At 39.7% G+C, this 12,515-nt stretch overlaps 1 protein-coding gene across 4 annotated transcripts in view; it reads left to right on the top strand.

Moving 5' to 3' along the window:
- The window catches only part of LOC133559004 (phospholipid phosphatase-related protein type 5-like), a 195,511-nt gene that overhangs the window by 27,044 nt on the left and 155,952 nt on the right, over positions 1-12,515 (top strand). For 2 of the 4 annotated variants that reach the window (XM_061910276.1, XM_061910304.1), the window contains exon 2: positions 5,793-5,900. In XM_061910276.1, coding sequence (XP_061766260.1) covers positions 5,793-5,900 — 108 coding nt within the window. Of the gene's footprint in view, positions 1-1,975; positions 2,023-4,081; positions 4,212-5,792; positions 5,901-12,515 lie in introns of those variants that run through there. The other 2 variants (XM_061910285.1, XM_061910295.1) reach the window with 2 other exon arrangements.

The raw sequence follows: 12,515 nt of genomic DNA, 5'->3' as shown, positions 1-12,515 counted from the left end.
CAATCAATCAATCAATCAATCAATCAATCAATCAATCAATCAATCAATCAATGCCTACTGAGCCTATGGTGCTGTTAAGTTATTGTGGCTCAATGTGCCATTTTTTAAATTTTATTTTAATGTACTATTATTTAGTATATATTATTGTTTTAGTTGCTTAAGAGATATTACTGGCTCTGAATTTGCTCATTGCTATTTTTATGTTTTTGTGCATTATTTGTTGCCGTAATCAGGTTACTCATCAGTTACTCAGTACTTGAGTAGTTTTTTCACAACATACTTTTTACTTTTACTCAAGTAAATATTTCGGTGACTACTCCTTACTTTTACTTGAGTAATAAATCTCTATAGTATCAGTACTCTTACTTGAGTACAATTTCTGGCTACTCTACCCACCTCTGATTTTCTTCCACTTATCCGAGGTCGGTTCACAAAGGCAGTAACCTAAGCAGAGAAGGCCAGACATCCCTCTCCCCATGCACAACCACATTCTCCTTTCAAAAAGGTCCTTTGGGGTGTGGAGCTGCACTGTATCAAAATGACAACTCTTTCTAAAACCGGATTTGACCTGAATATAAGACTATGTGTAATATATTAGTATTTGACTGTAAACAGTGTGTGCAAACTATAAAATTGTGTGTACTATTAGTGGGGGTGTTGCGTGTGATCTACTAGGACTGTGTCTACAATAGATAGCTGGTGCAAATAATCTAACAAACAGATGCAATTTTGGGCAGATTACCTTTTGTGGAGGGCGGGCGTGGTCTGCGGGCTTGCCTCGGAGCGGAGTGTGTAAGGACCGGCCTCGAAGCGCAGCTGGCAGGTGATTGGATTACCCAGCTGGGAAGATCATCCAATCACCTGCCATGCATATTAGGAGCAGGCGGGCGAGACACATTTGTTGGAGTTGGAGTTGGAGTGAGCGAGGAAGCGCACAATGGACATTGCCTGAGAGACTGAAAAGTTGCGCGCTGTCCTAGCGTGTGTGCGCTGCCAATAAAAGAAGACATTTTTTAACACCAGACATCCAGGCTGTGGGAGGATTTGTCAGCATCAGGTGAACCCACGGGAGAAAGACCTCCACACTTTCTAAATTGATTGAATTTCCTTTTGGGGAACTAATATTTACAATGATATATTGTACAAAGTCAATTAAAATGTTAAATTACTCATTACATTTTCAATTTTACAGTTCCCTTTTATGCATTTTAAAATGTATGTCTTAACTTATTACTTTTCTGAAACGTGCTGCTGAGCTTTTGGCCAGGTCACCCTCATGAAAAAGATCTTGAATTCAATGGGTTTCTTATCTAGTTAAGATAAAGGTTGTATAAACCAAAGAAGCTGCATATATGTTGTTGAAGGGTTGTTATTCTTGTGCAGAACTTGAAGTACAGAAGGTCTTTGGTCGACGTACGAGTTTCGTTCCCATGTCGGAAAGTATACCTACTACTCATACAGTCCACCGAACATTCGAAGAATATTAACAAAATACAGTAATTGGATACATGTTTAAAAAAAAAGATTTAAAAAAAAAATCAGGAATTAAATTAGACATGTAAGTATTACCAGTATTACCGACGAACGACCATCCAAATTAAAATGGTATTACCGTTTAATATGTTTTAATTACTGTATTACCGTGATTTATTACCGCACTTTGAAAAAAGTGTCGGTGATACTGCTAATTACCTTACGAAGTACTTAATGTTCAAATCGCTAGTTAGCTTAAATGCGAGAAATATCAATGTGTCAGGCTTGTCCCTGAAAGTTTTGGTCTATGTCTTAGTTTTTCCTCTGCATTTGTCTTTAGTTCCTGTCAGCACTCTTTAATTTTGGTTATTTTTCCTGTTTGTCTCCCCGAGTGCTGTGTAACCCTCAGCTGTGGCTGATTGGCACCTGGCCACACCTGGGATTAATCAGCCTGCCACTATTTAAGACCTGTTTTCTCCTTCAGTCAGGGCTGGATCATTGTCGTTGCCACATGTCGCTCCTATTGTGTCGATTTATTGCAGCGTAGCGGTAAGCTACATTCGTTTGTTTGTAACTCACTGTCTTTCGTTCCCTGCTTCTGTTTTGTTTTCACTCTACAAGTAACAACTTCTGTTTTCCTGTTTGCTACCCGCTAGCTTTCACGCTAGGCCCTTTTTTGTTTCTTGCTAGCTTCTATGCTAAAGACCCCTTAGTTTGTTATCCGCCTCGTGCGTGCTTTGTGTTAGTACCCTTTTGTTTGATTTTGTCTTAGTATCTTTATTAAATCATGTTTTCCCACTCCATGCCTGCCTCCATCTCTGCATCTTGGGGTTCGTCAACAAATAACTCTGACAGAATGACCCATCCCTCACTGGAGGAGAAAACAGGTCTTAAATAGTGGCTGGCTGATTGATCCCAGGTGTGGCCAGGTGCCAATCAGCCACAGCTGAGGGTTACACAGCACTCAGGGAGACAAACAGGAAACAGAACCAAAATAAGAGTGCTGACAGGAAGTAAGGACAAATTCAGAGGAAAAACTAAGACATAAACCAAAAATGTCAGGGACAAGCCTGACACAATGGCAAATGTCAAACCCCAAATCTATACCCTAAAACTCTAAATCTAACCCTTTTCATGGAAAAACTAACATTTTTGAACCATTTTTCCCCCTTAATTTGTTTTAGACTTAGACTTAAACTTAGCCAAACTTTATTGATCCAAAAGGGATTTTTTGTACAAAACATGCATTGTATTAAATTCAAGTTTAATTTAGTCCAGCCTTATCATTAGGAAACACTTAAAAACCTTTACAAATTAAAAAGGACAAAGCATATCTAAAATCTCAAATGACAATAAGATAATTTTTTTTTGCTTTTTCTGCCAAGGAAAGTATATGTCATGATCCGCTACCCGGATCATAGGCTTTTGTGGATTTCTGAGTTTTTTTTGTGCACTTCCTTGCTTGTTCCGTTACCAAAGTTTCTTATTTGTTCCACCTGTTACTTGTTTCCTGACGCGCACCTGTTGGTAATCTCGTTCTGTATTTAAGCCTGCCTTTTCCGTTCACTCGTCCCCTCCTCGTAGTTTGTGTTACATACAGTTTGTGTTTCACAAGTGATGACTCGGCTTTCTAATTCTGGACTCGCTAGCTTCCGCGCTTAGCCTTGAGTATTTTCTAGCTCCCATGCTAGTTCTGTTTGTTTTCTCTTTTCTGCCTAGTGCAAGTTTTCTGTTTCCTGGTCCGTTTAAGTTTTGAATAAATCATTATTTCTTACCGTACGCTGTGTCCATGCCCGATCTGCATCCCTGAAAGAGCGCCACCCCCACCACGACGCCAGCCAAGCGTCACAGTATATTGTGTAACGTTTAATTTTTTTTACATTTTTTTTATAAAACTTGGTCAATAGATTTCAGTGTCTGTAAGTACTTTTTGAGCACATTCAACAATACCGGAATTCAAATAAAAACTGTGCTAATTTTGTTCACAACAACCATGGTGTGAAATGTTCCCTAAATTAAACCATAATAAAAGAATATATTTTTTTTGCATAGTGGAAGGGTCATTGAAAGAGAGACGTTCCTTTTAGGTAGAGGAAGTGTCATTGATGACACCCGTAGTAGTGGTCTCATTACTGTCCATTTTATTGACGCAAACGCAAAGATACCATCCTCAAAATATTCTGCCTAATGCTTGAGAGACATCATGAAGGAATAAATGTTAAGCGAAAGTGTAATCTTCCGACACACGCAAATAACTATTTTTTTTTTTTTTTTTTTTTGCACAGTGTTTTTAATTAATGGGTATGCATCGTAATCAGCAACCTCAAATTTCCATTTTTAATACTCACTAACCCGGCGGTCGGGAACCCATGGCTCTAGAGCCTCTTTAGCACTGCCTATAATGGCTCCCTGAAGCTTTTTCAAAAAAAATTATGAAAATGGAAAAAGATGAGGGGAAAAAATAACAGTTTTTGTTTTAAAATCGTTTCTGTCGGAGGACAAACATGTCACATTGTTAGAAATCCCACTTTTTATTTTAAACATCCTTCACTGACAAGAGTATTTGGCGAGTTGCATTTTCTCCTACTAATTTCCGCAGTCCCTGAACTCAGCGTAGTTTGTTTACATATAGAGTTAACTCTCTCCGACTCTGCGACAGAAATACGTGTTTTACGCCTCCTTCTGTGTCTCATTTCGTCCATACAAACGCTTTTAATACTGTGCGTGAATGCACAAAGGTGAGTTTTGTAGATGTTATTGACATACTGGAGTGCTAATCAGTCATATTTGGTCAGTGCATGACTGCAAGCTAATCGATGCTAACATGCTATTTAGGCTAGCTGTATGTACATATTGCAGCATTATGCCTCGTTTGTAGTTATATTTGAGCTCATTTAATTTCCTTGTGTCGTTTGTATATTTAATTTATATTTGAATGTCTCATGACACATTATCTGTGTGTAATATTGGCTGCATTTCTGATAGTTGTGTGTGTGCCATGTTGTTCCAGACCACAGCAAACGTTACCCAACTTGCAAAGATTGTAATAAATCCTTTAGAAGAAGAGACAGCCTGCCGTCCCCTTTAACTTCGACACACGCATTTATACATTTAACCATTCTAAGCCAATTATTTACAGTAGTTATCTCACCCTCTGTAAAGCCTCTGTTTTAATGTTTTCCAATGCTGTAAAAATGTGTAGAAAAAATGATAAATTTCATCATTTCCGTCAACGAAGATTTGCTTCTGCCTGCGACACAAAGTCATTTTGATAGTAGCCTTCATTCTAACACAGGGATGTTAAACATGTGGCCCCCGGGCCAGATCAGGCCCGCAGACAGGTTCAATCTGGCCCGCGAGATGAATTTGCCAAGTGTAAAATTGAGCTGCATTTTTAAACAAAAGAAACTGCTGTTCTAAATGTGTCCACTGGGTGTCGCAATATCATTTCTAGTATGTTTTACTGGGGCGAGCTAGCAAGCAGGAGGTACACGGTAAAGCGGGGCTGAGACTCCTTCCCCTCAACCCAACATAAAACAAACAGGAGTAAAATAAGCAATTAGTAACCTCATGTAAAATGCTGCATCAGACACTGTACATTGATATAGTTCTGTGAAAATTATTCTCCGCAAATTTAAAGAAATTGACTTGTCCTGGGTGTGCCCCGCCTTCCGACCGAATGCAGCTGAGATAGGCTCCAGCACCACCCGCAACCCCGAAAGGGACAAGCGGTAGAAAATGGATGGATGGATGAACGGTGTAAATGACAAATGAGGTAGTTGATACATAGAAGCGTTTTTATTTATGCTTTATTTTGTTTTTGTTCAATTCTAAATGGGCTGTGGCTTAAAGTTCAATTGCGTTGTAGATACAATGAGATTTTGCCTAAGTTCATTATGTTCTTCATGGTGTCTTTGAAAATGCACCAATTTTTTTCCTCAGAATTTTCAACTAACTTCTTCTAACAAGTGTTTTGTCGAGAGGATTGTTTGTGCTATTTGCATTTTCAGAATGTGCTTGTTCTATTTTAGGGTCAAAGGGAAACAAAGTAAACAATGTGAAGTTGTCGTAGTTGTATTTTTATGTTATTATGCCATGATTTTCCCTGTCCAGCCCACGTGGGAATAGATTTTCCTCCATGCGAACGCTGATTTAAAATGAGTTTGACACCCCTGTTCTAACACTTACATAAGGCTTTACATTTTTTCGGCTCCAGGAATGTTTTTTTTTCTCTTTCTTAATATTTTTGGTAATTTTGGGTTGCTGACTACTGCACTAACCAAACCCTATGAACTGAAACTTACCATTGACTCCTCCAGATGATCGACACACGGCTGGTGGCCCAGAGGCGAGAGATGAAACTTCTGGAGGACAGCGGCCAGCAGAAGACCAGCACCTACATTGTGCCCTGCTTTCTCCTCGTCGAGGTGAGTGTGGACATTTGACAAAGTAAACTGAAATATTATTTGGCTCGCTTCAAATGTGGTAAGAATTTGCAAATGGGGCCTCATTTAGTCACCAATGTTAAAGTTCTACATAACATTCAGTGTTACAAAACACTTCGCACCTGTCTTCTCCGATTCGGTTCCTCATAATTTGCAGGGCCCCGCCAGCTGGCCCTAATTAGGTATGCGCGTGGTGTGAAGCGGCGCTACTGCGTGGCGTTATGTAAGATCATAGAGCTTTGGAGAAGTACAAAAATCATTCAAATGATGAGCATATAATTGAGGTCTGTATCTAGAATAGGAACACATGTTGATATGATTGATGATGATTTCCTATTTGACTGTGCAGAATGATGATGAAATCAAACATCATTCACAGGGTGGCGATATGCCGTATTTCCTTAAATAGCCGCCGGAGCGCTGTTTAATTTGAAACCTCTTCTCACTCCTGCACTTATTCAAGGCATGTGGTAAAAGTAAGCAGGCGATAATAATTGTAAAACCTCTTCTCACCCCTGTGCTTACCATTGGCATGCAGTAAAAAATTGAGTGTAATTAAAAAAAAAAAAAAAATTATAAAAAATTCTTCTGCGGCCACGGCCCGGTGGTTGGGGACCACTTCTTTTACACAACGCTATCTGCGTGCCGGCCAGACGCATACATTTCGCTGCTTCTCATACGAGACTGCAATGCATACTTGGTCAACAACCATACCTTTTACACTGATGGTTGTGATATAAACAACTTTAACACTCTTACTAATATGTGCCACACTCTGTGAACCCACACCAAAGACATTTCTGGAGAACATCGGCTCTGTAACACATTATAAACGCAACATAAGAATTACCCAGAATGCCACCCATCCATGACTCTTGGCTATATTATACACGCGTCCCAACACCACCCACCTCAACCGATGCACGGAGTCGGGGGCCGGGTTTGGTGCTAGCGGGGTGTATAATATAGCCAAGAGTCATGGATGCATGTCATTCTTGGTAAGTGTTATGTTGCATTTATAATGTGATACCGAGCCGACTTTCTCCCGAAATGTGTTTGGTGTGGGTTCACAGAGTGTGGCGCATATTAGTAAGAGTGTTAAAGTTGTTTATATCACAACCATCAGTGTGATCTGTATGGCTGTGGAACAAGACCCCTGGTTTACACATAGTAAGAGCAAAAAAAAACCTCTTCCACCATTTTGAAAATGACAACAGGGGAAGTGTTACTCGTGACGTCACGAATTTGACCCCGCAGTAAAAGTAAGCATGCGCTAATAAATTTGGGGAGTGTGTTTGATCCGGCAGTAATTCAAGGCAGGCGCATATTACATGCCCGGCCGCTATTCAAGGAAATACAATAATTGGAGTCTACATCAAGACTAAGAACACATGTGTTGATATGATTGAAAGTTCCTGTGTCTTTTTGACTGTGCAGTATGATGACGAAATCACGCCGAGCCATGTCTAATGGACAAGTGAATCATTTGCATATGAATGTTCTCTTCATTTTTGTCCGCGGTTTCTCCCACTCCATTGCACATTTCTTTCCTCCCGTCGTTTCAACATGCTTCTTAGGGCGGATTAAAAACAACAATGGGCGTCAGCTGGGAAAGTGACAGAATTAGCAGGCTTTTATTCAGTCCACTGACTCCCGTAACATCTGATTGATTTTATTAAATCAGCCTTGCTGGAAAATGATCAGAGGTTGGCACTTCCAAATAGAGTCTGTTGCATCACTCGCATACATTAGTTGAACATGAATATTGGCATATTTATGGTAGTTATGTGTATAGGGCTGGGCGATATAGCCTTTTTATTAACAACTTGGTATTTTTGGACCATGTCACGATATACGGTATATATCGCAATATTTTGCCTTAGCCTTGAATGAACACTTGATGCATATAATCACAGCAGTATGATGATTCTGTGTCTACATTAAAACATTGTTTTTGTACTGCATTAATATATGCTCATTTTAAACTTTCATGCGGAGAGGGAAATCACAATTAAGTCAATTTAGCAAAAGTGTATTTATTAAGCAGTAGCACAAACATTCATGTAATTTCAAAACAGAAAGTGCAAGATTGTCAGACATTTTGAAACAAGCTATGAGTGCACTTTTGTGCATGATTTCTCTAAGATAACATCAAAACAACACTAAATAAAAGTGCTCTTTTTGTACAGAACGCCACTGCAATAGTTAAAAACAAATACAGTGCACTTTTGTGCATGATGTCACACAAAATATTTCAATAAGTGTCAAATAAAAATTAGCTGCATAATAGGAAATCAAATAGCAGTGCTGCTACTTTTTGTAGCAACACTTTTGCCGCATAACTGTTCAACATATTTCCGCTTGAACCCAAGCCACCGCCAGACGATGCGGTTTTTCTTGGTTATTAAAGGCCTACTGAAACCCACTACTACCGACCATGCAGTCTGATAGTTTATATATCAATGATGAAATATTAACATTGCAACACATGCCAATATGGCCTTTTTAGTTTACTAAATTACAATTTTAAATTTCCCGCGGAGTTTCTTGTTGAAAACGTCGCGGAATGATGACGCGTGCGAGTGACGTCTCGAGTTGGAGGGGACCTATTAGCGCAACACCACTAGCGGCTAAAAGTCGTTTGCTTTAATCGCATAATTACACAATATTCTTGACATTTGTGTTGCTGAATATTTTGCAATTTGTCCAATTAATAATGGAGAAGTCAAAGTAGAAAGATGGAGGTGGGAAGCTTAAGCCTTTAGCCACACAGACACACAGTGTTTCCTTGTTTAAAATTCCCGGAGGTGAAGCTTTACTATGGATTGGAGCAGTCAAGCGAACATGGATCCCGACCACTTGTCAACCAGCAGGTTTCGGTGAGAAAATTGTGGTAAAAAGTCGGCTATTACCGGAGATCAGCGGAACTTCTGTCGTGCTGCTGCTGCCGTGACTAATTACCTCAGAGACTGGCATCAAGACACCCGTGGACACACCCATCCGACTATCAGTTACTATATAATTTCACTAAAACACTAGCAACACAATAGACAGATAAGGGATTTCCCAGAATTATCCTAGTAAATGTGTCTAAAAACATCTAAATCGCTCACAATGCAATCGCCTTTTATTTTTAATTAACTTTATTGATTTTTTTTTTTTTTTCTAGTCCTTCGCTATCAATATCCTCAGCCACGAATCTTTCATCCTCGCTCAAATTAATGGGGAAATTGTCGTTTTCTCGGTCCGAATAGCTCTTTTTGTTGGAGGCTCCCATTAAAAACAATGTGAGCCCTCACACGGTTGACGTCATCGTCTGAGACTTCCGGTAAAGGCAAGGCTTTTTTTATTAGCGACCAAAAGTTGCGAACTTTATCGTCGATTTCCTCTACTAAATCCTTTCAGCAAAAATATGGCAATATCGCGAAATGATCAAGTATGACACATAGAATGGACTTGCTATCCCCGTTTAAAAAAGAAAATCTCATTTCAGTAGGCCTTTAAATATTCCTTTATTTGTTACCAGATTGGCACCTTCTCTCTCTCGTTTTTCCGCTCGCAACGCAGTGTTCGCATCACAGCTAATGTTACCCATGTAGCTACCGCTCTGCTCGGGGAGGGTGTATGACGTTCCACGCGTGACGTATGTAGGAAGGTGCGCTTGTTTATGTCTCTGTGAGAAGGAGGGACAAGAAAGAGTGGGAAACGCATGCAGTGTAATGCCCGCAGCCAAAAGCAACTGTGTGAGAACGTATACTGGAATATCACAATATAGTCATTTTCTATATCGCACAGAGACAAAACCGCAAGATATTGAGTATATCGATACATCACCCAGCCCTATATGTGTATATTTATGTGGGGCTATTCGGAAGCGGTCCCAGGAAGGGAAGGAAAGAGTGGAGCTTACTGTGCATTGCTCTTTTTTGAACGTCTTAATTGTAAAATAAGTTAACCACTCTAGAAAAACCTGAAAAAATGTGAACTTTGATGCATGACATGTGACACCATAACAAACATGCAGAGGGGCGATCACTGATTGTGCCTAGGAAGTGAGTGTTTTCACGTTAACACTAAACACAGTTACTACTTTCAGCAGTACGCTCCCTCTAAAAGGCTCTATTTTTGGTTCTTTGGTGAACACGACTGATTTTACCATGAGAAAAAGATTGGTTTTAGCCAAACTTTTTACCGCTGAGGGCGGCAGAAAGAATAATTGAAGAATAGTCAGGTCAATTTGATATTTGTCACCTCCTCCATAATGATGTGATGCAGCCACATTTTATTTTTACAATACAGATGGATTGGTTTTATGATTGGTTTCTATGCTCGGTACTCAAAACACGCAAATCTCTCCACCCATTGAAATTAATTAAAAACAATTTAATCTGTCCATGGCCCCCCAAAACAGCAACGCTTTAAAGGTTACTTATTATACAAAGCCAACGTTTCTTACCTATTAGTACCTTCCATCCATCCATTTCCTACCGCTTGTCCCTTTTGGAGTCGCGGGGGGGTCGACGGAGCCTATCTCAGCCGCATTCGAGTGGAAGGCGCTGTACACCCTGGACAAGTCTCCACCTCATCTACCTGTTTTTTTTGTATTTGGGATCTGCATAAGTCCCAAACATTTCTAATCAAACCATGGAGGCAGATATTTATAAAACAATCTTGCCTTTCTTATTTCTTCCTCCAAACGAGCCAATTGTAATTTTCCTCATTATTGATATTTTTCCCAATAGTATCATAATCTCCATATATGGTAAAGGTTTACCCAAAGAACCATGTGCGAGTCTACCATTGTTGTCCGACATTGTTGTCAATAACTTCCTTCTTTTTCTCTATCCTCTTTTATTGGGGCAGACTGGCTCGTACATGGACATGCATCTTCTGCTGTTGCCATTTGTAATACAAAGTAGCATATAGTTCAAATTTATATCTGTCAGTAGACTCGATATGGAAGCGCTAAAAACTACAACATGGCTGACTCGGGGGAAGTCGCAGTCAAAGTGGAGCCACATGAATTAGACCGCTCACAAAACGGCGCATCCTTATGAGACTATCAGAAAGCGGCTTGAAGACTACGTTTTGTAAATCACAAAGAAGTGTTTTAAATGTAGAACAAATCGTAATGACTCGTTTAAAGCCATTTTAAGCTCTTTTAGTTTTGTTTGATTTGAGCGGCGCCACTGTACTAACACGGTAGTGTGTTGCCTAGTGGCGGGCCGTGCGTTTCCCACCTAGGCCTTCAGTAATGTCCGACTTCAATGATTACCTCTCCAAAAAACATAATTGATGTCAACACATGACCATTGCTGGAGAAATACTATACAGAAACACATTTACCCTCTACAGGGCATTGAATCGCCACCAACAGTGTACATGACGGGTTATTTTCTGGCGCATTTAAAAATCAATAAACCCTCATCAGCAATTAAAACATATATTTTGTGGTACTGTCAAAACATAATTACAAAAAACATATTAAACGTGAAAAAATAAAGAAATAAAATATCTGAACTCACAATCTGTAGAAACCATTCAAGCTTCCGAGGTTCCGCAGCCTCCGTAGCAGAACCTCCAGGTTCTGTAACAGCTTCTTCCCTCAGGCCGTAAGACTCTTGACCGCATTGAAATAATCCCCTCAATTTCCCCCAAAATGAATTAACTCGCTGGAATATAAAGACAATATAACATACATCCATTAATGAGGATGCATATGCAAAAGTGCATTATATTTATCTGTACAATAATCTATGTATTCGTATCTGCATCTTATTGCTCTTTTATCGTGCACTATCATGAGCTAATGAGACAACATTTTGTTCTTATCTGTACTGTAAAGTTCAAATTTGAATGACAATAAAAGGAAGTCTAAGTCTCTGCTTCCGGGGTTGACTGACATGGTCTCACAAGATGTAGTTTCTCTTTAAATATCCTTCTTGAAAATGGCCTTGCAAATATATGTGTTGTCTTTTCTAATCATAAAAGATGCAGACGAGGCGTGTTGGCTGAGTTCCTAAAGTGAACTCCACAAAGTGCGCATCACAAACATCCCGCTGGTGGCTAAACGTGGCTACTGCACATGCTCTGCACTACTGTGGCATGCTGGATAATTGAGTTCTTGTGTTACCTAGCTCATAACATCACTATATATCTGCTTTAGGCCATCTACAAGGCCTTAGTGACAACAACTCGTGATCTGATTGGTTATCGCAACTGTCTGTCAACTGTATGTCCCTATTCACTTACAGCGCATAGACGCCAACATTGTTGATTCTGAAGGCTTCGAGCACATTTAGTTCAGCATGCAACATAAGCTAGCTGAATTCTGATTGGATAAAAACTCTATAAACTAAAAACAACAGCGCTGGAAGGAGCATAATATGACATGAAGAGAATATGAATACTTTTAAATATTTAGGGAAAGTAAATAAAAAAATGCTTTTATTTTTAATCATGATCATGATTTTCTGGTTATGTTAGGCCAGCAGAGAAGGCCTTGCTGGCCCTGACGGCGCACCACTGGTTTTGCCGGAAGAAGTCTATATTTCCCAAGAGGACTTCACTTATAGCATCAGACTGACATGATGTCGT

The sequence above is a fragment of the Nerophis ophidion genome, linkage group LG01 (genome assembly GCF_033978795.1).
Source record: "Nerophis ophidion isolate RoL-2023_Sa linkage group LG01, RoL_Noph_v1.0, whole genome shotgun sequence".
In the NCBI taxonomy this organism is placed as follows: Eukaryota; Metazoa; Chordata; class Actinopteri; order Syngnathiformes; family Syngnathidae; genus Nerophis; species Nerophis ophidion.
The sequence above is the reverse complement of the archived record's forward strand: the minus strand, read 5'-3'. Positions and strand labels throughout refer to the sequence as shown.